This window comes from Streptopelia decaocto, assembly GCF_964273445.1.
Source record: "Streptopelia decaocto genome assembly, chromosome: 26".
NCBI lineage: Eukaryota > Metazoa > Chordata > Aves > Columbiformes > Columbidae > Streptopelia > Streptopelia decaocto.
The window spans coordinates 3,124,464-3,151,081 of NC_138681.1; the positions used below are offsets into that span (position 1 = coordinate 3,124,464).

General features: G+C 51.5%; 3 protein-coding genes across 3 annotated transcripts in view; 1 reads left to right on the top strand and 2 right to left on the bottom strand.

Annotated features, from left to right (window-relative positions):
* Nucleotides 1-6,069, bottom strand: part of LOC309450358 (olfactory receptor 14A16-like) — a gene marked incomplete at its 3' end in the record, with an annotated part of 259,029 nt that extends 252,960 nt beyond the window's left edge. The window contains exon 1 of the mRNA XM_082073177.1: nt 5,998-6,069. The remainder of the gene's footprint in view (nt 1-5,997) is intronic.
* A 7,350-nt stretch (nt 6,070-13,419) lies between these two features.
* On the top strand, nt 13,420-14,352 carry LOC309450372 (olfactory receptor 14J1-like; the record flags this gene model as incomplete). The annotated part of the gene is made up of 1 exon (XM_082073207.1): nt 13,420-14,352. One exon carries the CDS (start codon nt 13,420-13,422, stop codon nt 14,350-14,352), a length of 933 nt encoding a protein of 310 aa, XP_081929333.1.
* A 9,653-nt stretch (nt 14,353-24,005) lies between these two features.
* On the bottom strand, nt 24,006-24,932 carry LOC309450509 (olfactory receptor 14J1-like; the record flags this gene model as incomplete). Its single annotated transcript, XM_082073429.1, has 1 exon — nt 24,006-24,932. One exon carries the CDS (start codon nt 24,930-24,932, stop codon nt 24,006-24,008), a length of 927 nt encoding a protein of 308 aa, XP_081929555.1.
* Nucleotides 24,933-26,618: the final 1,686 nt, after the last annotated feature.

Genomic DNA, 26,618 nt, shown 5'->3' on the forward strand with positions numbered 1-26,618 from the left:
TTCCCTTGGAAACGTTTTGGAAGAAGGAAGAGGTGGAGGAACAAGAAAATAAAAATACAGGCAGAGGAGGAGACCTAAAAGGTGTCAAATAAACAGAGCAGTTCTGTGAAGAATGTTTCTCTGCTCAGATTGTTAGCAGGAAATCTATAACCAGCTCCCCAAACTCCCTGTTCTGCTCATTGGCCCCTGGGATTTACGGCACATTTCTTTACATCAGATTCTGCACTGAAGTTTGCACTCATTGTTACAGCTTCTTCGCAGGAATTGCTTCATGTTTCCTTAGAGAACTGGATGTAAACAGGCACCGGGGAATTTTTAATTAGAGAAAACAAATAAAGGAGAAAAAAAAAAAGAAAACACAATAAAACTTAAGGATGTTTCTCAGTTCTATGGTTAAATTAAATAGTTTCCAACAATGTCAATTGCCATAATTGAAGAGTTGCCTATAGGGAGTAGGAGAGCAACTGCTGAAAGACTTTACCTGCCTGAAGCTCAAAGCAGAGTGAGAGCTGAGAGCTCTGAATGAGCCAAGAGTGAGAGGTGAAGAACCTCTGGGGAGCGATGGAAAGTGCAAATGTCCAGCCAGGCTTCTGAAGAGATGAGTTCAGACACGGTGAGCTGGGCAAGGACAGGCGGAAACTCCTGGATGTCCAGGGGATTAAATACACGTAGTGACAGACAGAGTTCTGGCACTGCAAGCACAGGGAAAGGCCAACGGTTCATCTCCCACAGTCCATACACATTCTGAAAATTCGTGTTTTGGCAGGATAGAAATTCCACAGACATTTTATTGGAAATTTTGAATTATTTCATCTGATGAAAAAAATCATGTGGGGTTTTTTTTCGTTCTTTTTGTTGTTGGTTTAGTTTGGTTTTCAAGTTTTGAGAAGAGTTCTCAGGTTTTCGGTCTGAGCTCCATGATCTCACTATCAGCACCCAGTGCAAACCTCGAGAGACCCCCATGTACCTGAGGTGTTTGCCTGGGACGGGCAGGTATCAGGCAAGACTGATAGAGCCATGTCGCTTTCGTCATTTACATCTGGTATTCAAGACTTGAGTGCTTAATTAGGTAAGTTTCAGGACTGTAGGTAAAGAGGCAGGTGTGTGAAGAGCATGTAGAAGATGTGATAGAAGAATTTTCCAGTTGATATCATAAAATCATAGAATAATTTCAGCTGGAAGAGACCCTCAGGATCATTGAGTCCAAGCACAACCTAAATCAAGCACTAACCCATGTCCCTAAGAACCTCGTCTAAATGCCTTTTAAAGCCCAGCAGGGATGGTGACTCCACCAATGCCCTGGGCAGCCCGTTCCAGTGCCCAATAACCCTTTCCAGGAAGAATTTTTTCCTAATATCCAATCTGAACCTTCCCTGGCACAACTTGAGGCCATTTCCTCTCGTCCTATCACTTGCTACTTGGGAGAAGAGACCAACCCCCTCCATGATAAAACCTCCTTTCAGGCAGTTGTGGACAGCGAGGTCTCCCCTCAGCCTCCTGTTCTCCAGGCTGAACCCACCAGTTCCCTCAACTGCTCCTCATCACAGTTGTGCTCCAGGCACTGAGCAGCTTTGTTGTTTCCTCCACACTCTCTCTAGTGCCTCAATGTTCTTCTTATGACGAGGGCCCCAAAAATGAAAACAGGATTCAAGCTGCCGCCTCACAAGTGCTGTGCACAGTGGCACAATCACTTCTCTAGTTCTGCTGGCCACACCATTCCTGATACAAGACAGGATGCTGGTGGCCTCCTGGCCACCTGCGCACAATGCTGGCTCATGTTCAGCCAGCTATCGATCAACACCCCCAGATCCCTTTCCAACAGGCAATTTTCCAGTCGCTCTTCCCCGAGCCTGTAGCGCTGCTTGGGGTTGTTGTGACCCAAGTGCAGGACCCAGGATTTGATCTTGTTATAACTCAGACAACTGGCCTCAGCCCAATGATCCAGTGGGGCAGATCCATCTGTGTGGTCTTCACACCCTCCAGCAGATCAACACTCCCACCCAACTTGGTGTTGTCTGCCAACTTACTAAGGGTGCACTCGATCACTTCATACAGACCATTGATAGAGATTAAAGAGAACTGAGCCCAATACTGAGCCCTGGGGAAAACCATTCGTGACCGGTCACCAACTGGATTTGCCTCCATTCACCACAACTCCTCGGGCCTGGCCCTCCAGCCAGACCTCAGCCATGGTCTCCTTCTGGCCAGAGTGGTGCTGATGGGGCTCAGGAAGGGGATGCTGGGTGGGAAGTTGGCTAAACAATCATGACCAAATATCACCAGTGGTACAAAGACCTCCGTGCAGCCAGTTACTGGTGTCATCTCTCAGTAGCCAGCACTTGGATCAACACTGTTGAACGTCTTTATTCTCATCTTTTACGATTTAACACAGAGCACTTTCAGCACCTTTGAGGATGATGCAAACCTGGGTGCAGGCCTTGAGCAATCCCACCTGGTTCACCCTGCCCTGAGCAGGAGAGTGAGACAAACAACTGAGACAAGGGCTCTCTGCAAACCTGAGTTATTCTGTGATTTGACAGAATTTTTGCCTTTGAGAGTTTTCTCGAGAGAGAATAGGTAGAAGAATAGTAAAAAAAAAAAAAAAAATAAAGAAAGGCAGAAGAGGAGATATAGAAGGTGTCAACGGAAGTACAGGAGTTCCAGCGAGGAGTGCTTTTCACTCACAGTGTTAGTAGGAAATATATTTGACAAATTTGAACAAGGTGAGGAAGCGAGATGGGTGTCTACAGCCTGTGGGAAAGAGGGGCAGGTGTAGGAGTGTATAGAACATGCTTCGGTCCTGGGTGCTAAGGAGCAAGACGGATGGGTGTGGTATTAGGAGGTCAGTTGTGTCTCAGACACTCATCATCCAGTCAGAATCCTGTGGCTGTGAATGGACAGTGGGGTCAGTTCTGTGTCTGGAGGTGACAGCCCAGCAGCAGGGACATGGCTGGGAAAGAACCTCATGTCTATCAGAGAAGCTGAAAGGCCAGCAGCACTCATGGGATTTAGAGGATCATGGTGAGGTTACTTCTCCCTGGTCAACTGGAAGACCAGAGGAAGCCGAACAGGTTGGGTTCCCTGCTTCACGGGCAGTTCCTGAGGTGGTGAAGCTTTCCCAAGTAGCAGGAAAAAGCAGCAGAGACAAAAAAAAAAAAAAGCCACCAAATGTAGATTGGGAAGTGCAGACTGGATATCAGGAGGAAGAAATGCCACTGGAAGGGCAGTGCTGTGGGGCAAGAGGTGACCCAGAGGGAGCTGGATCAGCCCATGGTTTGTGTTCCAAAGAGCAGACAGTGAGGGTGCAGACACAGCAGTGAAGGTGCAGAAATGCTGGGTGAGAGCAGGTGGGGACAAGGAGGCCATGAGGCCCCTGTGCTGGAAAGACAAGGTGTGTCCTCACAGACATCAGAGGTGCAGAACACAGCCATCGCTAAAGATCTCATGTCCATTGGAAGCTTTCAGCCTCTTTACATCCTGTGATCATCTGCACGACAGCCTGTCCTGTGCTGTCCATCCCCTGCACCTCTGTCCCTGCAGGCTGGAGACATCCCCCCTGCTGCCCCACCTTGCTCCTGTCTGAGCATCTTCCTTCCTTTGCTGAGCTCTCTCCATCCTCCCCAGCTGGTCCTTGAAGCACAAAGCCTTGGGCTGATGCAGACTCCCTCTGCTGACCTGCTCCACCACAGCACCGCCCTTCCATCACATTCCTTTCTGCTCATGTCCAGCCTGGACCTCTCCAGCTGCACTTTGGGCCATTATTTCTTTCTCATGCTCTTTCCCGCTATGCAGAAACCTCCACCACCTCTGAAACTGCCCTTCAAGCACTCTCAGGCTACTCCTGCACTGCTGCAGCCTCCCCAGCGCTGCTGGGCCAAAGCAGCCCAGGTCCCTCAGCACCCCACACCATGTGCACAAGGTGCTGAACCTGCCTTGGCACAGCCCTGCACTCTCCATTTCCTCCCTGCTGCTCCAGACTGGGAAGCCGCACACTGGCACACACCCGTGTGTGTGGGTCACACCAGTGCTGAACCGACTGGGATGAGAACTGCAGGTGTCTGGTCCCCACGCTCCTCCTCATGCAGCCCCGTGTGCAGCTGCCTTGTTCATGGTGAGCGTGCACCACGGGCTGGGGTGGGGACCTTGGAGTGCCCAGGCCCTTCTCCTCAGGGTCACTGCTCAGCGTGTCAGGTCCTGCTCTGTCCTGATCAATGGGGTTATTGTCCTGCCCCAATACAAAACTGGCCACTTCCGCCTATCAAACCCTAACCTAGCTGAATCCCAGACTTCCTCAAAGTTGCTGCTCTCCCTGGACTGAAGCTCCATTTGCTCACCTGTTAATGTTTCCATGCAGATGGCTTATCCTGATGAGGGTGTCTCTCCCAAGATAAAAGCATGAGGAGTTACAGGACGCTATAGATAGCCCCTACTGGAGAAACTGTGGGGCCTTGGAGGTCTGGTACTGATAATGCCAGAGCTCTAGACTTAGACGGGAAGTTTCCCTTCATGTGGTAGAGCAGCAGGAATGTGTGGAGCTCTGCCTGGGGACAGACAATGTCAGCTGAACATTGAGGAGTCAGCATGAGAGGGCAGAACAACATGGGCAGTGTTGTGGTTGCTGGACATCAGCTACAGACTCACTGATAAGGAAGAGGAATGAGGTGAGGTCTCCTTCAGACAAATGAAAGAAGCCTCATGTTTCCAGGGCCATGTCCTCATGGCAGACCTGAGATATCCCAATATCTGCAAGGAACCAGCCATCCAGGAGGGTTTGGAACCCATTGACAACATCTTCCTGACACGGGTGACTGAGGAGTCAGTGGGGTGAGGTGCCCTGTGGGACTTCACACTTACAAACCAGAAAGAGTTGGTCAGGATGGAACAGTCAGGGATGGGAAAGTGGAGCTGAGGCTCCTGGGAGATGAGAACAAGGCCAAGAGCAGGATTTCAGGAGAGCAGGATTTGGCTGCTGAGGGACCTGCTTGGGTCCTGTGGGATATGACCTTGGTGTCTGCAGAGCTTTTCTCTCCCATTTTCTCCCTCCTCTCTCCCACCTGCTGTTGCGCAGCGTTTTTTACCCTTTCTCAAATACAATATCCCAGAGGTGCTGCAGCATCACTGAGTGGCTCAGATTTGGCAAGGAGTGGGTCCATCTTGGAGCAGCTGAAATCAGCTCCGTCTGATGTTGGTCAAACTCCTTTTGTCTTCTCAGAGCGGTGACAACTGTAGCACAGCCGCACTCACCCCCAGTTCCAAGGCTTTGCCATGTAAGCCCAGTACAGGGTGACAACATGTTGTGTGGAAACCCAACATAGGGTGACAATGTTTCGGGTGTTGCAAACTACTTGATAATGGAGAAGTAATGGAAAAGATCTTCTGTCAGCAAAGCAAGGAAATCTCCAGTCAATGAGCAGGTTCCTATGGGGAACTGTAATTACCCTGACATTCACTGGTCAGGTAAATCTGCCAACAGTCCAGAGGATCTTGGACCAACTGTTTAACATGTCTCCCTGCTGGGCCAATAAGCGTGATGCTCACCTGGATCTGGAACTGGGAAACAAGGAAGAGCTGGTGAGGGATGTGAACATCAGTGTCCACCTTGGCTGTTGTGACAAGGACACAGTGGGGTCCCAGGCACCAGAGGGGAGGGAGGAAGGCCAGCAGCACAGCACAGGCTAGTGGAATCCAGAGGAGAAGACTTGGAAATACTGGGGGATGGTGGTCAACGTGGTGACATGGAAGTAGATCTGAGGGGTAAAGGAGCTCAGGAAATCTGATAATCATTACAGGACAGGCTGCTCCAAGCACAAGAATGATCTCTCCAGGTACCCATGAACAGAAGCATTTATCTCATGAGGCCACTCATCTGAACTGATGGAGCTGCAGGGCACAAAGGCAGCACACAGGAGGTGGGAGCAGGGGAAGCTGCAAAGGAGGAATTTAGAAACCTTGTCCATGGATGTGGGGATGATGCGAAAGCTGCCCTGGAATTGATACCTGCACGGGAAGGGCAGCAAGATCAGCTGACAGAGCTTCACTTGCAGTAAGAGAACAGACAGGGTGAACATGGGCCTGCTGCTGAACTTCATAAGAGTAGAATCAGACGGGACTGAGGTTCTTCATGGCTTCTTTGCCTCCATCTTCACCAGCAAGGTCTCCTGGGACTTTGTTCCTGAAGGCAGGAGTCTGGAGAACACCCAGCAATAGATGGGGCTCAAGTCAGGGGTGACCTGAGCAAACTCAGACACCATTACAGAACAGGAGATGGGTCACTTGACCAGCTCCTGAACACAAATATCGCTGTGCTGTGGCACCTGAGATTCCCAGGAACACCCACCTCTTGGTCCAGAGGAGTGTGACTCCTCTTGATCTGTCTTGGCCTGTCTCCTCACTCACATGGTGATTCAGGCACCCACTTTTCTGTCATATTCAGTCTTTATCAGGAGATGCAACACATCAGTATGGACTGGAGGCTGCTGATGCCACCTGTTCTGGAAAGGGAGGGAAGGGCGAGCAGGGAAGGGAATAGAAGAAATTTGGCTTAACTGCTATTTATTGTGGAAATGCTCTCTGTTTGGCTATTCCTGAAATCTCCCTAATCATCCACACCAGACTTGAAGCCTTTAGGAAAATGATGCGCAGAGCTTTGGCTTCTAAGAGGAATTTTTGATGTCAATGAGCCCTCTGGTGCCATGATCCTGAACTGCAGCTACTGAAAGAATGAACAAACCTCTAATGAAGGGAAAGGCAGAAGCAAACCCCAAGTTTCTGAGGGTGTTTGGGACCCCACGAAGGGCCATCACTGACACAGCTGTGAAGGAAACAACCAGTTCAGGTCCCTGTCCCTGGAGGCTGGTGAAGGAAAGACTTGGAGACACTGGTTCCAGGAGGTGAGGGCCATGTGGAGGTGGCTCTGATGCCATGTCAGCCCTTGATGCTTGTTCATCACCAGAATGGCTGAGCCCTGACACCTGGGATCTGGTAGATTTTTCTCCAATGTTTTGAAAGGCTTTTCCTGTGGTCAGTGTGAGTGTTTTGTGTTTTGGGCGTGATATTTATGTGAAGTGTTGTTGCTTTAACTGCAAGGCTCTGGTTTTCTGTGGATTGGAAATGCCTGTGAGCTCCTCAAAATTCATCCAGCTCCTTTCATACACCTGGCAATGGTCACCAGTCTCCTCAATGTCCCAGTCACACTCTTGCTTGAATCCTCTATAATCCATATCCATCACTCCAGGAGGTTCATGGATCCACCAGGCTCATGGATGATTCCTGAGGACCATCCAAGTGTGGGCAGTGTAAGAGAGGAGCAGAGCAGGGTCAGCTCACGGGCCATGACTGAGCACAGCCACCCCAGCAGCAGCCGTTCCCCATCTCCCAGGCACAGCCATGCCCACAGCATGCAAATGGCACTGCCATACATGATCAGCCCAGAGAGGCCTTTCTTCCTTCCGTATTCCCAGGAAAACCTTCCTCCTGTTCCTCCTCCACCTGCAGACATCAACTGCTTTCCATTTCTGGGCTCAGACATGGCTGGAAGGGTTCACTGAAGCCATCACCATCTCATTGCTTCTCCCTGACATGCCCTGACCCTCTCCCACACCTACAATGGCCAATCACGGCTGCTCAGGCCTCCCGCTCTTCAGAAGAGGCCTCGAGCTTCTTGGTTCTTCCTGGTGCTTATTATGAACTTCCTCGCTCTCTCCATAGCTCACGGTGAGCTTTCTTGTCCATAACAGCCCCTTACTAAATGGTTGTGTTTGTATGATCATTTGTGCAGTAAGGGCAGTCACAGGACAGCACCCAATATGTCAGAACTGATGCCAGTGAAATGCCGTAAAGCCCTGATGAGTTCCCCTGTGTCTGTGTCTCTCCTGGAAGGAGTCTGTCCCGAGAAGGGGATCCAGCTCCTGCCACTCTCTGCAGAGGCACATGAGCAGTGTCCATCACCCGGGGACACAAAGGGTGACGTTTGCCAGACCACCCGTCATCTGAACCACTTAGATGTGTGCTTGTGGGTGGGGTATGGAGCCTTATAGTGCAAATGCCTATTTAATTGTCATTGCCAGAGGGGCTACCACAGATGCAGAGTACTATTTTACAGATATTTAAATATAAGCATATTAAACTGACATTTCTAGACAAGTTACACAAACACTTGAAGGATTATTCATGCCTTTTAACATGATTATCCACAAAAGGCCACCAGCTTTGCATCTCAGGAAATGGGATCCAGAGTCCAAGGGCAGGATGGTTTGGGCTCTGTGCTGGGATCTGGAAACTGAAACGTGCTCCCATCTCCCAGCCCCCTGCCCTCCTCAGTGAGGGTGTGAGACATTCTGCAGCGAGGGCTGAACTCACAGCCATGACCAGTATCTTATGTCCAACTGCAGCCAATGGTGTCCTGCCAGCTCAGGATTGGAGCTTCCATTGCTGGAGGTGTTTAAAAGACATGGAGATGTGGCGCTTTGGGACATGGTTTAGTGTGGACTTGTTTTATTTACCGTTGGACTCAATGTTCTGAAATGTCTTTTCCAGCCTCAATGATTCTCTGATTCTCTGATTTGGGTTGAAACCATTTCAATCCCATCACCTCCATGTTCCCTCGGAGGCGGCTGTTGTGTGGCACAACTCTCCTGGCTCTCCAGGCACGTTGGGCACTGGGTTGGTGTCTGCATTGGCAGTTTTCCCCTTCCTGGGGTAAAAGGCTGTTGAGCAGAGACAGTTGTAGAGATTTGGGTCACAGGGGTTTGCAGCAATCCTTTCAAAACCTGAGCAGGCCGAGCTTTGGAGCCCAGGAAAAATCATGCATCTTTCATAACTTCTCTCTTTTTTTCCCCTGGTGTGAGGTGTTGTTGGCATAGGCGAATATTTTCTTTTTGAGACAAAGATGCCAAGGAACAGATCCCAGGTCAGTGCAAAGGCCCAAAGGAAGCCAGAATGTTTATGTGTGTGCACTGACACACACTGTCACCTGCATTTCCAGTCTCTGCAGCCCCAACCGTGCAGCAGAGTCTGGAGTTCTGAGCTCCCTCATCTGCCCTGTGTGACACGTGTAAAATGGAACTACCCCAGTCCAATGGCTGGTTTGGATTCTCTTCACAGCCTGAAGCACCACATGGGTCAGGAGACAAGCCAGGATACCCAGCCAGGACTCACATGCTCTGCTCTTACAGTTCAGGTGTTCACTTTAATCTCTGCAGACATGTCACGCTGATCTGTGGGTTAAAGTAGCTGCTCAAGTGTCTCATCTCCATTTCTGTAATGGTGGCTTTGCTGCCTGGCTGATGTGCAGACTCTGTACATGGATGCTGACACCTCTTCAGTAACCTGTTCTGAAAGGATCAAAAGATGGGAATGAACTGAGCAAAAAAGAAGAACCTGGCTGGGGGCAAATGAAAAGAGATGCAATGGATGTGTCTCAGGGCTGTTTGGGAGCACTTGTAAAGCAGCCCTGCACCTCATATGAATTATTCCTGTGCTCAGGGAGAACCTGAGAGCTCTCCCTAAATTGAAAACATGAAGTGGAAGGAAGGAGAGTGTCATTCAGGCTCAAAGGGACCTCAGGAGGTGTCTTGACCAACCTCCTGCTCACAGCAGGGTCAGACCAGATTGCTCAGGGCTTGATCCAAACACATCTTGGTCACTTTCTGGGACAGAGTGGGTGCGCACTCCTGGGAAACAGCTTCCAGTGCTGGACTGTCCTCATGACTGGAAAGTTTCTCCCTTTCTACAGCACCTTTCCAAGCCCAACCATCCAGATTGCTTTTTACCCATCTACTTAAACACTGACACAGACCAGAATTTACTGACTTGGGCACAAGAATGATGCTGAATGCCTTGTTGACTTCCAGGTAACAGACCACCACTGTTAACAGACCATCAATGTTCTCCCCACGTCCACAACCCTGTCCTTTCCTCACAGAAAGCAAAGAGGATGGACAGGCACAACCTGCCCTGGGTAAACCCCGTCACCTTCGCTTCCAGACACCCAGAAATGGGGTCCCAGTGGACATGCTCTGGGGCACAGCCCTTAGTTCCCCTGCTCACCCATTGGCCATTTGGAAAAGTGCACACACTGTGTGAGAGCTGCCAGTGGTCAGGGAGTCCCCCCAGTCTCCATGAGCTTTCACGGATGGTGGAGAGTGGCCTCACTGTGACATGGTCCTGCTGTCCCAGCTCCTGGGATGCTGCCCCTGCTGTCCCATAGACTGGAGAGGATTGTGTTAGTTCCAGTGACCCCTGACTTGATCCACATCCACTGCTGCTTGTTCTGCCTCCAGCCACAGAGGCCTGGGAGACCTTGCTGGTGAAGATGGAGAACGAGAGGACACAGGGATTCTCACCTCTTTCTCTTATTAAGTTCATCAGTGGCCACACAGTGTCTTTGTTTCTCCTTTAACTGTTCCTGCAGTAGTAACAGCTCATTATGGGCCCTTGAATTGCCTTACAGGTCTGGACTGAGTTCTGATCTGGACTGTTGCTGTGCTTGGCAGCTGCTGTCCTTGCAGACCAGATGAACTCACTCCTGCCACCCTGCCTGGCAGTTCATTCCATCCGTGTCACAGCTCTGTCTGCAGCACTGACAGCTCCAGCTCCCCAGTCAGGTCCCTGGCTGAGGACATTGCCTCACATCTGGGCTGAGCCACCCCAGCTGTGGCACCAGCCCAGCTCTGACCTGCACAAGAAACCTGGTACCAAGTGTCCAAGAGCCCATGTGTGCAAAGGCTTTGAATCAGAGCACAGACATGACATGGCCAAAGATTGATGAATGTCTCTCTAGACCTAGGAGTGTAAAACCAGAACAAAATGCCTAGGTGCATTCAACTGAAGATATTCCTCCCCTAGCCTGGAGAAATTAGATGCCTTGCTGTAACATTCCTGGTGCCATGTCTAATGCTGGGACAAGAAAGATGATTCTTATACCAATTTATATTTTAAAATGAAAAATACAATGCTGGAAAGAAGTGTCTCTGAAGAGGAGAGAAATCAACATCACTGATTACTTCAACTTTGAAGTTGTGCCCCTGGAGCCCCAGGGACACCTGGAGGAGCCCAGAGGGGACAGAGAAAGGGACATCATGGGCTGGTCCTGTGCTGCTGAGCTGGGCTGGGCTCCTGGGACACAGGGAGCTCATGGCAGCGGCAGCGCTGCAGAGAGACAGCTCTGCCCAGGAGCAGCTCCTCTGCACACGCAGCAGGGCTGAGGGCTCTGCCTGCAGCACCGAGGGCGCAGGAGACAGGCACAGAGAGGGGAAAGGCAATATAGGGGGTTGGTTGCTGAGGATTCCATGAGAGAAATCTTCACAGTTCTAACACGGTAAGTCTCTGGCTGTAGGACAATGCAGCTGCATTTCCTGGAGGGATCTCCTAAAGATAATACATCCCACAATTTACAGGGTCTGTCAGGTCTCTCTCACAGTATCTCTGTTGCGGAGGAGAACACCACACTCCAGAGCAGGGCTTCCCTGCTGCACTGTCAGAGGGACAGGGAATGACGACAACTTCTGCTGAGGGTGACTGCAGGGGGAGCACCCAGGGGTGCCCAGGGCTGTCCTGCAGAGCAGGGTCCCTGTCTGGGGGAGATCCCCACGGTGCTGTGGGGACAAGCTGTGGGGGGAAGGAGCATCCCCGATAAGGGCAGGAAAGGTGCTTCTGCTGTGGAGAGGGTGCTGTGTGGGTCAGGGCTGCTCACAGCTCCAGATCACCTGCAGGATTTTTCTAAGTGGATGCCTCAAGCAGAAGATCAATGCAAGGATTACCAGACAGATAAGGAGCTTTCCTGAATCTGTCTTTTCAGTTTCCTCTCCCAAGGGCTGGGGGTGCAGGAAAGGATAAAATGAAAATGAGCTGTCATGCTGAAACAAGTCACTGAGACTCCTGAACTGCAGCTCTGAGTGCTCAGTACATCTGCCAGAAGGCTCATGCCATCCCTTCCCCACCCCTCTGCCTGTGCACAGCACCTGCATCACCTTGGCTGGACCCGTCAGCCTTAGTCTGACCTGTCCTGTTTTCCAGCCTGCAGACAGGAAGATGCCCCCAGGCAGTGCCCTGTGAACAGGCAGGATCTGTAGGGCCAGGGGAGGGCACAGAGGGTGGGATGGTCTGTGAGCACTGACAGGGAACAGACATGGACAGGGAAACACCTCCCAGGGGAGAATCTCCAGGCAGCAGGGAAATGATCAGAAATGAGAGGAAACCAAACCCGGAATTGTTATGGGAGGGAGAAGAGAGAAAAGTCCCTGTGACCCCCTGCAGGTCAGATCCCTCCTGTGAGCAGCCCCCTGGCCTCCTGTCCCACCCAGCAAAGCCTCTGCCCTCAGGGCCGGGGGCTCCAAGGCATGAAGCAGCTCCTGTGCAGCCAGAGCTGCAGTTCCTCTGCAGAGCACAGGGGCTGAGAGCAGCTGCCCGGCAGTGTTGGTGTCTGGGAGGTGGCTGCACAGCTGGGGAAGGGTGACGCTGTCTGAGTGCCCGGCTGCCTCTGCCCTGGCCTCTCTCACACCCACCCTCACCGCATTGTCCTTCTTGCTCCCCTGCTCTGGGTCCCTGCTGTTGGGATCTTGTTCTTGCTGTCAGGCTCTCTGGGGATGGCAGTTTCAGCTGCAGAGTCACAGCCTGATCTTGTGGGTCCTTTCCTGCAGGTGTGTCCATGGGCACACGTGTCCCAGCTTTGCTCTGACCTGTGGGCTGTGGGCAATGCACTCTGTGGGGCTGGGGAATGAGCCGTGTGTGTCCTGGGCTAAACGTTGGGTGCTGAGACCTTAGGAAAGGGTGAGACCTGTCATGGTCTGAGGTGGATCCCTCTGCTCTCAGCAGTGCCTGGTGGCTTTTCAGGGTAACATGGGAGTGTGATCAGCATCCATCTCAGATAGGTGCCAGCCCAGGGCAGCTGGAGCAGGACAGAGGGACAGAGCAGCTGCCCTCACTCTGCACTGACCCACAGGCACCCTCTGGTCTCACAGGACTCGTTCTGTTCTCCCTGAGTGCAGCAGAAATGCTGAGGGTTTCCGACACCCAAAAATACTCCTCAGGGTGGGAGGGGAGAAGGAGCTGTAGAAACGTCAAACCTCTCAAACTCAGTTTCTCCGGCCTGGGGGTACCGATGCTGACAGTCCCTTCTGCACCAGGAGCGGTTCCAGCTGACAAAGCTGAACCCCAGGACTGGCCCCTGCCCACCCGATCACACAGGGTCAGGCTGACTCCTCAGGAGCCCCTGGGCAGAGACCCTGCTCTTCATTGCACACTCATCAAGCACCGACGAGGGCTCCAGACAGGACGTTCTCCTGGAAAAAGAAAAGTGTCTCTTTGTGTGACGGGGTCGGAGGGTCTGTGGGAAATGGCTTTGGTTTCTCCCACAGAAGTCTCATCAAACCTTCACTATCTTTTCCTCCTATGACAGGTCCTCATGCCCACAGGCAGCAAATGTCCAACAGCAGCTCCATCACCCAGTTCCTCCTCCTGCCGTTCACAGACACACGGGAGCTGCAGCTCTTGCACTTCTGGCTCTTCCTGGGCATCTACCTGGCTGCCCTCCTGGGCAACGGCCTCATCATCACCACCATAGCCTGGGACCAGCACCTGCACACCCCCATGTACTTCTTCCTGCTCAACCTCGCTCTGATTGACCTGGGCTCCATCTCCACCATTCTGCCCAAGTCCATGGCCAATTCCCTCTGGGATTCCAGGGCCATCTCATACTTGGGATGTGCGACACAGCTCTTTTTGTTTCTCTTCTTGATCACAGCAGAGTATTGTCTCCTCACCATCATGTCGTACGACCGCTACGTTGCCATCTGCAAACCCCTGCACTATGGGACCCTCCTGGGCAGCAGAGCTTGTGTCCACATGGCAGCAGCTGCCTGGGCCACTGGGTTTCTCAATGCTCTGTTGCACACGGCCAATACATTTTCACTGCCCCTGTGCAAGGGCAATGCCCTGGGCCAGTTCTTCTGTGAAATCCCCCAGATCCTCAAGCTCTCCTGCTCACACTCCTACCTCAGGGAACTTGGGCTTATGGCGGTCAGTGCCTCTTTAGCTTTCATGTGTTTTGTGTTCATTGTGGTGTCCTATGTGCAGATCTTGAGGGCCGTGCTGAGGATCCCCTCTGAGCAGGGTCGGCACAAAGCCTTTTCCACCTGCCTCCCTCACCTGGCCAAGGTCTCCCTGTTCCTCAGCACTGCCATGTTTGCCCACCTGAAGCCCCCCTCCATCTCCTCCCCATCCCTGGACCTGGTGGTGTCTGTTCTGTACTCAGTGGTGCCTCCAGCAGTGAACCCCCTCATCTACAGCATGAAGAACCAGGAGCTCAAGGATGCTCTGTGGAAACTCATATCTTACAATTTCCTGAAGCATTAAACTGCCCATCTGCTTCTACATAGGAGTTTTAGAGTAACTAATTACAAGCCCAGCCTGTCATCTGGATTTTCTGTTGTTGTTGGTAGTTTTTTTATTGTGATAATGTTGTCATCCCATTTCTTAATTCACTGTCTGCTTTTCTTTTATAACCACTGGCTGTGTAAATGAGAAGCCGTGCTCTCCTTGTCTCTAAACAAAATAAAGGGCTCTTTAGTGACTTGTTTTTCACTATATCCTTTCACCAAGGCCTGTTTGGAGCTACAGGGATGGTTCCTGTGTTCATGGGAGGAGGGAAAAGAGTCCATGATGTCAGCCCTGCCAGGGAGCAGCAGCGCTTGTTCTTCCAGAGCTGTTCTGGTTCCACTCCACACTCTCCTTCTCATCCCTGGTGTTGGTGCAAGGCCTGAGTGCTCTGGCAGCTTGGTCACCGTCCTGCTGTGTGTCAGTGCTGTGGGCGCAGGCAGGGACAGGCAATGGGCACTGCTGTGACAGAGCTGGCCCCAGAACAGCCTTTCCAGATGGAAAGGTGATCTCCTCAGGGCAGGACCTGAAGGTTTAGTTCTTCTTACAAAGATTCTCCCAAGAACATGCTCAAGAAAGTGACCCACAGATTAAACACCAGTGTACAGCTGAACAGTGTGTGTGTGCAGGGCTGGCACACAGCAGTGTCCTCTCACAGCCAGGCTCCTGCCAGAGACCTGCAGGACCAGCAGAGCAGGGGCTGGGCTGTGCCCCTGTGCAATGGACACCCCATCAAATCTGCCCCAATCATCATGGACTAATCCCTCACAGCCTTCATTTCCAGCCCAGACCTCTCGCCCCAGTTCAGAGAGGTTCTTTGTCCTTACCTGAAAAGACACTGAATGAGTAGGTCAGATGTCCATGTGTGCATTGTACAGATGAGACGTGAGCGTAAACATCATGTATGTGAGGTGAGATGAACCGAAGTGAGCGCCAATGCTGTCAGATATTCTGGGGTGCCATTTTGCACCTGGGACACGTCAGCCCTGTCTGTACATACAGATTGGGAGATGAGATGCTGAAGATCAGCTCTGCAGAGAGGGATCTGAGGGTCTGGTAAACAGCAAGTTGAACATGAGCCACCAGTGTCCCTGGAACCAAGAGGGACCATGTCCTGTGTGCAGCCAGCACAGCACGGCCAGCCGGGCAGAAGGGGATTGTCCCGCTCTGCTCTGCGCTGGGGCGGCCTCACCTGCAGCATTCACTGTGTGCAGGGCTGGGGACACAGGAGAAAAGGAGATAAAGCTACTGGAGAGTGCCCAGAAGAGGCTATGAAGTTGGTGAAGGGTTTGGAGGAAAAGCCATATTAGGAGCAGCTGAAGTCCCTGGGTTTGTTCAGCCTGGAGAAGATGTGACTGAGGGCAGAGCTCATGGGGCTGCAGGTTCCTCAGAAGGGAGCAGGGCTGAGCTCTTCTCTCTTGTCTCTGGTGACCAATGACAGAACCCAAGGGAACGGCATGAAGATGTGCCAGGGGTCAGACATGAGGAAAAGGTTCTTCCCCCAGAGGTGCTGGACACTGAACAGGCTCCCCAGGGAGGTGTCACGGCCCCAACCTGACAGCGTTTAAGAAGAGACTGGACAACGTCCTCAGACACACGGGGTGAACTGTGGGGTGTCCTGTGCAGGGACAGGAGTTGGACTCCATGATCCGTGTGGGTCCCTTCCAGCTCAGAACATTGTATGATTCTATGAAGGCCTGTGGGACAGACAGCGTCCCGAGGTCATTTTACATTGTGAGGAACATCACATGGAAACTCAATGCAGCACTGGGTTGTGATTCCTTTAACCAATGTCCCCGTGTCCATTCCCCATAACGTGGGACATCTCAGATGAGTGCAGAGCAGGGTGACACACCACGGGGCTGAGGTGCCTCCCTCAGGAGGCCAGAGGGACACTGTGACTCCTGCCTCTGTGTGTAAAAGGAGCAGACTCTGTCTCAACATCCCTGGGTGCATAAGGAATCCATGAGGCCAGCTCAGACATGGATGCCTGACAGACATTTTTGTTCTTTTTGTAGTTGTTGTTGGGTTGGGTTGGTTTTCAAGTTTTGAGGGGAGTTCTCAGGTTTTCAGGCTGAGCTCCATGGTCTCACTATAAGCACCCAGTGCAAACCTCGAGAGACCCCCGTGTACCTGAGGTGTTTGCCTGGGACTGGCAGGTATCAGACCAGACTGACAGAGCCATGTCGCTTCCATCATTTACATCTGGTATTCAAGACTTGTGTGCTTAATTAGAAAACTTTCCGGACTGTAGGTAAAGAGGCAGGTACGTGAAGAGCACTGAGAAGAAGTAATAGAAGAATTATGCAGTTGATATCACAGACGTTTCCGTGTGTGACTCCAGGAACAAACCCCACTGGCCCAGGCAGATCAATCTCACCTGCTCCTGTTTGCTCCATCATCCTTACCCATGACTCTGGATTGTGGTCTCAAACATGCCAGAGCAATCAGAGAGGTTCTGAGGTCCTTGGAAAAGGCAGTTGTCAAACCTGTCTTCAAGAAGGGCAGGAATGAGAATTGTGACAATTACAGGCTACTCAGCCCAGCTCCATCCCTGGGAAGGGAATGGGACAAGTCCTCCTGCAGCCATGTCCAGACACTTGGAAAACAAGAAAGGGATTGCTGAACCCAAATGGGCAGGGAAAGAAGGGCATGTTGTGCACATGGAAATTCGCATGGTGTCAGACATGGTTTCCCATGGTGTCCTTATAATGCGATTGGTGCTTTCTGTGCTAAAGAAGTGGATGCTGGATGGGAAGTTGGCTGGATGATGAAGCCCAAACGTCACCAGTGGTACAAAGTCCCCCATATAGCCAGTATTCCCAGTACTCCCCTACTAATCCTTCTAGTGTATGTAGTAACCCCCACTATCCTCTTCAGTGATCCCAGCAACCCCCATTATTCCCAGTAAACCTCCAAGAAGTCCCAGTAAACTCCCAGTGCTCCCAGTAACCCTCCCAGTGCTCCCAATACTCCCCCACCAATGTCCATCCTGGGGCCCTGGGCAGCATCCTCTGGGCACTGTGGGGCAGGGGCAGGTCGGTTGTACACAAGTGGGTCAGCTCTCCACTCGGGTGGGGAGAGCTGCTGGGTGAACCTGCCGGCCTGGCTCGCACAAGCCAGACAAGACCTTTTCTGGTTATCAGCATCCATGCATCCAGTCTTTCCTGTCACTGAATCCTAGAATCACAAAGTAGTTTGAGTTGGAAGTGACATTCACAGCCCGTCTGGTCCAACTCCCTTCGGTGACCAGGGACATCTGCACCAGCTCAGGTTGCTCAGAGCCCCGTCCAGCCTGGCCTGGGATGTCTCCGGGATGGTTCATCCACCCCCTCTCTGGGAAGCCTGTCCCAGTGTTTTACCACCCTCAGTGTAAAAAATCTCTTCCTCATTTCATTCCTTGACTCTCCCCTCTTCTAGTTTAAACCATCACCCCTTGTCCTGTCGCAACAGCCCCTGCTCAAAAGTCTGTCCCCATTGTTCTTATCGGCCCATTTTCGGTCCAGAAAGGCTGCAATAAGGTCTCCCAGGAGCCTCTCTTCTCCAGATGAACACCCCAACTCTTAAACAGGCAAACTCATGACATTGTAATTTTTCAATACACCAGTGTCACAAAAGCATGAGCACATCTTTTTATATAGCATTTTATATAGCATCTATAGTCCCCCGTAGAGCCCAAATGTCACCAGTGGTAAAAGTGCCCACAGAGCCAGTTACCAGTGGGATCCCTCAGGGACCAGCACTTGGGCCAACACTGTTGAACGTCTCTATTCTCCCCCTGTATGATGTGACACAGTGAACCTTCAGCTCCTTAGTGGATGGTGCAAAGCTGGGCAGAGGCCTTGGACAACCTCACCTGGGTCACCCTGCCCTGAACAGGACAGGGAGACAAGATGGTGTTCACACCTGAGTTGCTCTGTGATTCAAGGAATCTTTCCCTTGGAAACGTTTTGGAAGAAGGAAGAGGTGGAGGAACAAGAAAATAAAAATACAGGCAGAGGAGGAGACCTAAAAGGTGTCAAATAAACAGAGCAGTTCTGTGAAGAATGTTTCTCTGCTCAGATTGTTAGCAGGAAATCTATAACCAGCTCCCCAAACTCCCTGTTCTGCTCATTGGCCCCTGGGATTTCCAGCACATTTCTTTACATCAGATTCTGCACTGAAGTTTGCACTGATTGTTACAGCTTCTTCACAGGAATTGCTTCATGTTTCCTTAGAGAACTGGATGTAAACAGGCACCGGGGAATTTTTAATTAGAGAAAACAAATAAAGGAGAAAAAAAAAGAAAACACAATAGACCTTAATGATGTTTCTCAGTTCTGTGGTTAAATTAAGTAGTTTCCAACAATGTCAATTGCCATAATTGAAGAGTTGCCTATAGGGAGTAGGAGAGCAACTGCTGAAAGACTTTACCTGCCTGAAGCTCAAAGCAGAGTGAGAGCTGAGAGGCTCTGAATGAGCCAAGAGTGAGAGGTGAAGAACCTCTGGGGAGCGATGGAAAGTGCAAATGTCCAGCCAGGCTTCTGAAGAGATGAGTTCAGACACGGTGAGCTGGGCAAGGACAGGCGGAAACTCCTGGATGTCCAGGGGATTAAATACACGTAGTGACAGACAGAGTTCTGGCACTGCAAGCACAGGGAAAGGCCAACGGTTCATCTCCCACAGTCCATACACATTCTGAAAATTCATATTTTGGAAGAATAGAAATTCCACAGACATTTTATTAGAAATATTGAATTATTTCATCTGATTAAAAAATAGAGTGTGGGGATTTTTGTTCTTTTTGTTGTTGTTGTTGTTGGTTTGGTTTTTAAATTTTGTGGGGAATTCTCAGGTTTTCGGGCTGAGCTCCATGGTCTCACTATCAGCACCCAGTGCAAACCTCGAGAGGCCCCGTGTACCTGAGGTGTTTGCCTGGGACTGGCAGGTATCAGACCAGACTGATAGAGCCATGGTGCTTCCATCATTTACATCTGGTATTCAAGACTTGTGTGCTTAATTAGAAAACTTTCAGGACTGTAGGTAAAGAGGCAGGTATGTGAAGAGCACTGAGAAGATGTGATAGAAGAATTATGCAGTTGATATCACAGAATCATAGAATTGTTTCAGGTGAAAGAGACACTCAGGATCATCGAGTTGAACCATAATCTGACTCGAGCACTAAACCATCTTCCTTAAGTACCTCATGTAAACTCCTTTTAAACCCCTGCAGGAATGGTGACTCCACCACTGCCCTGGGCAGCCTGTTCCAATGCCTGACAGCCCTTTCCAGGAAGAATTTTTTTGTAATATCGATTCTGAACCGTCCCTTGCACAATTTGAGGCCATTTCCTCTTGTCCTATCACTTGCTACTCATGAGAAGAGACCAACCCCCTCCATGTTCCAACCTCCTTTCAGGCAGTTGTAGACAGTGATAAGGTCTCCCCTCAGCCTCCTCTTCTCCAGACTGAATCCACCAGTTCCCTCAACCGCTCCTCATCACACTTGTGTTCCAGCTCCTCAGCAGCTTCATTGCCTCCTCTGCACTCTCTCTAGTGCCTCAGTGTCCTTATGATAAGGACCAGATTCAAGGTGCAACCACACCAGTTCCAAGTACAGTGGCACAATCACTTCTCTAGTCCCGCCAGCCACACTATTCCTGATACAAGACAGGATACTATTGGTAGCGTTTTTGGCCACCTGGGCACACGCTGGCTTCTGTTCAGCTGTTGTTGATCAACACGCCCATATCCTTCTCCACCAGAAAATTTTCCAGCCACTCTTCCCCGAGCCTGTAGCGCTGCCTGGGGCTGTTGTGACACAAGTGCAGGACCTGGCACTTGTTCTGGTTAAACCTCAGACAATTTGCCTCAGCCCAATGATCCAGCAGCTCCAGATCCCTCTGCATGGCCGCCCCACCCTCCAGCAGATCATCACTCCCACCCAACTTGGTGTCATCTGCAAACTTACTAAGGGTGCCCTCGATCACCTCATCCAAATCATTGATAGAGATTAAACAGAATTGGTCCTGATACTGAGTCCTGGGGACACCACTCATGACCGGCCACCAATTGGATTTGGCTCCATTCACCATAACTCTTTGGGCCCGTCCCTCCAGCCAGTTCTTGACCCATCACAGATACACCATCCAGGCCATGAGCTGCAGCTTCTCCAGGAGATGCTGTGGGATACGGTGTCAAAGGCTTTACTGCAGTCTAAGTGCACAACATCCACAGCCTTTCCCTCATCTACTAGGGGGTCACCTTGTCATAGAAGGAGATCAGGTTGGTTAAAAAACACCTGTCTTTCATAAACTCATGTTAACTGGGCTCGATCACATGGTTCTCTTGTAAGTGCAATGTGATGTTACTCAAGATCATCTGCTCCATGACCTTGCCCAGCACAGAAAGTTGACTGACAGTAGTTCCCCAGATCCTCCTTTTGGCCATTCCTATAGATGGGCATCACATTTGCCAACTGCAGAAAAGGTGTAAAACCAGGCGCAAACTTCAGTGGAGAATCTGATGTAAAGAAAAGTGATGTAAGTCTCAGGGGGAGTTTGCTTGGTTTGCTTTCTGAAACAGAAAAAAGGAGCCATGACCTGCAGGCAATGGGAAGGGGGATCCTGTCCCTCACACACGGCTCAGGGCTCTTCCTGGGACCGTGGGATGTGGGTGTGCAAGGCCCAGGGAAGGACAACACTGGGACAACAACATCCAGCTTCCCCATGGGGCTGCAAGGAGGCACCGAGGCCCCAGTGCCATGAGGACAACATGTCTTCTCCTGGGCCTCAGTGGCAGAGACAACTGCCCTGGCCAAGGGGACAGAGACCTGGGTTCTGTGGGTCCCTTCCAGCCTTACAGCGCCCTTTGCCATCTCCACCACAGGCTGTTCTACACGGTGCTACCCCTGCCCCTCTTTCCCTGCAGGCTGCAGACACCCATCTCGCTTCCCCACCTGCTCTCCCCCCAGCATTTCTGCACCTTCACTGCTGTGTCTGCACCCTCACTGGCTGCTCTTTGGAACACCAACCATGGGCTGATCCAGCTCCCTCTGGGTCACCTCTTGCACCACAGCACTGCCCTTCCCGTGACATTTCCTCCTCCTGATATCCAGTCTCCACTTCCCAATCTGCACTTGGTGGCTTTGGTTTTTTTTTCTCTGCTGCTTTTTCGCACTACTTTGGAAGATTTACCATCTCAGAAACTGCCCATCAAGCAGAGATCCCAACCTGTTATTCTTCTAGTCGTCTTGCACTTGACCAGAGAGAAGTAACCTCACCATGATCTCCTAAATCCCATGAGTACTCCTGGCCTTTCAGCTTCTCTGATACACACGACCGTGTTCCTGCTGCTGTCCCGTCATGTTCTCAAGTGGGATGGACATGACAACCCATCTCCAAAGGCTCTTCCTGGGTAAGACCTGTGGGCACTTGGGCAGAGGTTCTTTCCCAGCCATGTCCCTGCTGCTGGGCTGTCACCTCCAGACACAGAACTGACCTCGCTGTCCCTTCACAGCCACATGATTCTGACTGGATTATGAGTGTCTGAGACACAACTGACCTCATAATACCATAACTATCCATCACCTTTTTCATGTCCCAGGACCCGATCAGATCAAAGTATGCTTGTTTTGTGAAATTTATCAAATATATTCCCTACAGGAGATTTGAGTTCAAAAACACTCTTCAGAGGAACTGCTGTATTTATGTCGACAGATTTTACAACTCATTTTATGTCTCTTATTCTTTTTATTCTTCCTCTTCCTATGTTGTCTTCAAAATACTCTCCACAAAGGAAAGAGTCATTGAATCTCAGAATAACCTGAGTTTTGAAGAGAGCCCTTGTCTCACTTGTCTCACTGTTCTGCTCCAGGCAGGGTGAGCCATGTGAGGCTGTTCAAGGGTTCCTCCCAAATTTGCATCATTCACAGAGGAGCTGACAGTGCACTCGTCACATCACACAGAGGGAGAATAAAGATGTTTAACAGGGTTGGTCCAAGTGCTGGTCACTGAGAGATGAAACTAGTAACTGGCTGCACGGAGGGCTTTGTACCACTGATGACATTTGGCTTGATTGTCCAGCCAACTTCCCACCCAGCTTCCAATTCTCCAGCCCAGAGATCCCTGATCTGGCTACTAGGACACCATGGAATACCATGTCTGTGACCCTGCAAAATTCCAGGTATGGAGGCAGGTTGACCAGTCATTAATTCTCCTTTGTGCTTTTCATGCAGATGGGTTTGATATCTACCTTTTCCAAGGACCTCTAAACCCCTCTGACTGCTTTGTCACTTTTGAGAGCACAATCCGGAATCATGGGCAAGGGTGACAGAGCAGACAGGAGCACTTGCAATGAGCCTGTCCAGGGCAGCTGAGATGAATCTCACTGGGGCAGTGGGGTTTGTCCCTGGAGTCACACACAGAAATGTCGGGGTCTGTCAGGCATACATGTCTAAGCCGGCCTCATGGACTCCTTCTGCACCCAGGGGTGTTCAGAGACAGAGTCTGTCCCTTCTGGACATAGAGACAGGATTCACAGTTTCTCTCTGGCCTCAGCCAGATACCTCAGCCCTGTGGTGTGTCACCCTGCTCTACACTCATCTGAGATGTCCCACGTCATGAGGAATGGACACAGGGACATAAGTTCAAGGAAGGACAACCCAGTGCTGCATTCAGGTGATTTTCCATGGGGTGTTCCTACTAATATGAAGTGACCTCAAGACCTTGTCTGTGCCACAGGCCTTCATGGAACCACAAGGAATAGCTGAGGGCGTTTGTGCTCACTTGCATTCATCTCACTTCTCATGATGTGCGTGCTCACATCTCATCTGCACCTACACATTCAGGGTCCCTCCATGGAGGGAAGAACAGCCTCTGTGGGTGAGAGGCCAGTGCCAGAAATGGTGGTGGTGAGGGGCCAGTCCAGGTGATTGACCTGGGGCTCCTTCCATGGGGTGTCCAGTGCACAGGGGCACAGCCCAGGCCCTGCTCTGCTGGTCCTGCAGGTCTCTGGCAGGAGCCTGGCTGGGAGAGGACACTGCTGTGTGCCAGCCCTGCACACACACACTGCTTAGATGCACACTGATGTTTCATCTCTGGCCACTTCCTTGTGAATGTTCTTGACAGAAACTTGAAGAATATCTGACCCTTCAGGCACTGCCCTAAGAAAATCACATTTCTTTATAAAAGTACTGTTACTGAGGCCAGTCCTGTGACACAAGTGCCCATTGCCTGTCCCTGCCTGCGCCCACAGCACTGACACACAGCAGGACGGTGACCAAGCTGCCAGAGCACTCAGGCCTTGCACTAACACAAGGGATGAGAAGGAAAGTGTGGGAGTGGAACCAGAACAGCTCTGGAAGATCAAGCGCTGCTGCTCCCTGGCAGGGCTGCCAGGATGGACTCTCTTCCCGTCCACTAATGCAGACAGAAACTCCCTGCATCTCCAACAAGGACTTAAAAGAACCCTCAGGTGAAAAACAAACCAAGACAGGACACTATAGGGCCCTTTATTTTTTTTTCAACACAAACAAAATGGCTCCCCGTTTACATAAACAATTGGGCAGAAAAAAAAGGCAGACAGTGAATTAGGAAAAGGATGACAACATTATCACAAAACACCACCACAAAATGAGAGTTTGTTGCAGTTTGTTATTGAAAATGTCCAGTTATCAGTTTCCACACTAAACCCTTGAGCTCCCGGTTCCTCAGGCTGTAGATGAGGGGGTTCACTGCTGGAGGCACCACCGAGTACAGAACAGACACCACCAGGTCCAGGGATGGGGAGGAAATGGATGAGGGTTTCAGGTGGGCAAACATGGCAGTGCTGAGGAACAGGGAGACCTTGGCCAGGTGAGGGAGGCAGGTGGAAAAGGCTTTGTGCCGACCCTGCTCAGAGGGGATCCTCAGCACGGCCCTCAAGATCTGCACATAGGACACCACAATGAACACAAAACACCCAAATCCTAAACTGGCACTGATTACAAGAAGCCACACTTCCCTGAAGTATGAGTGTGAGCAGGAGAGCTTGAGGATCTGGGGGATTTCACAGAAGAACTGGCCCAGGGCATTGCCCTTGCACAGGGGCAGTGAAAATGTATTGGCCGTGTGCAGCAGAGAATGGAGAAACCCAGTGGCCCAGGCAGCTGCTGCCATGTGGACACAAGCTCTGCTGCCCAGGAGGGTCCCGTAGTGCAGGGGTTTGCAGATGGCAACGTAGCGGTCGTACGACATGATGGTGAGGAGAGAATACTCTGCACTAAGCAAGAAAAATACAAAGAAGACCTGGGCAGCACACCCTGCATAAGAAATGACCCTGGAATCACACAGAGAGTTGGCCATGGATTTGGGGACAGTGATGGAGATGCAGCCCAGGTCGATGAGGGCGAGGTTGAGCAGGAAGAAGTACATGGGGGTGTGCAGGTGCTGGTCCCAGGCTATGGTGGTGATGATGAGGCCGTTGCCCAGGAGGGCAGCCAGGTAGATGCCCAGGAAGAGCCAGAAGTGCAAGAGCTGCAGCTCCCGTGTGTCTGTGAACGGCAGGAGGAGGAACTGGGTGATGGAGCTGCTGTTGGACATTTGCTTTTCCTGAGCACGGGGCGCTGTCATGAGAAAAAGAAAAGACAGTGAGAATCCAGGGCAGAGTTCTCTGACAAAAATCAAACCAACTCCCATAGACCCTCCCCTGTCACACGCAGACACTCTTGTGTTTTTCTAGGAGAACCTTTTTCAGCACTGTGGCTGCAGCCCTGCTTGGGCTGGAAAATGTGCAACCAAGAGCAGGGCCTGTGCCCATGGGCCGTCGATAAGTCAGCCCAGCTCTGCAGAAGTGGGGCCACGGGAACGGTGGCGACTGTCCTGGTTCTGCTAACACAGAAGGGCTGTCAGCACTTGCTTTCCCAGTGATAGGGAACAGAGATGGTGAAGGCAGTTTAAGAGTTACAAGTTTTTTATCACCTCCCCCCATATTCACTGCAGAGTGTTGTTGGGTGTCAGAAACCCTCAGCATTTCTGCTGCACTCAGGGAGAACAGAGCGAGTCCTGCGAGACCAGAGGGTGCCTGTGGGTCAGTGCAGAGTGAGGGCAGCTGCTCTGTCCCTCTGTCCTGCTCCAGCTGCCCTGGGCTGGCACCTTTCTGAGATGGGGGCTGATCACACTCCCATGTTACCCTGAAAAGCCACCAGGCACTGCTGGGAGCAGAGGGATCCACCCCAGACCATGACAGGTCTCACCCTTTCCCAAGGTCTCAGCACCCCACGTTTAGCCCAAGAGACACACACGGCTCATTCCCCAGCCCCACAGACTGCATTGCCCACAGCCCACAGGTCAGAGCAAAGCTGGGACACGTGTGCCCATGGACACACCTGCAGGAAAGGACCCACAAGATCAGGCTGTGACTCTGCAGCTGAAACTGCCATCCCCAGAGAGCCTGACAGCAAGAACAAGATCCCAACAGCAGGGACCCAGAGCAGGGGAGCAAGAAGGAAAATGCGGTGAGGGTGGGTGTGAGAGAGGCCAGGGCAGAGGCAGCCGGGCACTCAGACAGCGTCACCCTTCCCCAGCTGTGCAGCCACCTCCCAGACACCAACACTGCCGGGCAGCTGCTCTCAGCCCCTGTGCTCTGCAGAGGAACTGCAGCTCTGGCTGCACAGGAGCTGCTTCATGCCTTGGAGCCCCCGGCCCTGAGGGCAGAGGCTTTGCTGGGTGGGACAGGAGGCCAGGGGGCTGCTCACAGGAGGGATCTGACCTGCAGGGGGTCACAGGGACTTTTCTCTCTTCTCCCTCCCATAACAATTCCGGGTTTGGTTTCCTCTCATTTCTGATCATTTCCCTGCTGCCTGGAGATTCTCCCCTGGGAGGTGTTTCCCTGTCCATGTCTGTTCCCTGTCAGTGCTCACAGACCATCCCACCCTCTGTGCCCTCCCCTGGCCCTACAGATCCTGCCTGTTCACAGGGCACTGCCTGGGGGCATCTTCCTGTCTGCAGGCTGGAAAACAGGACAGGTCAGACTGAGGCTGGCGGGTCCAGCCAAGGTGATGCAGGTGCTGTGCACAGGCAGAGGGGTGGGGAAGGGATGTCATGAGCCTTCTGGCAGACGTACTGATCACTCACAGTTGCAGTTCAGGAGTCTCAGTGACTTGTTTCAGCATGATAGCTCATTTTCATTTTATCCTTTCCTGCACCCCCCAGCCCTTGGGAGAGGAAACTGAAAAGACAGGCTCAGGAAAGCTCCTTATCTGCACGGTAATCCTTACATTGATCTTG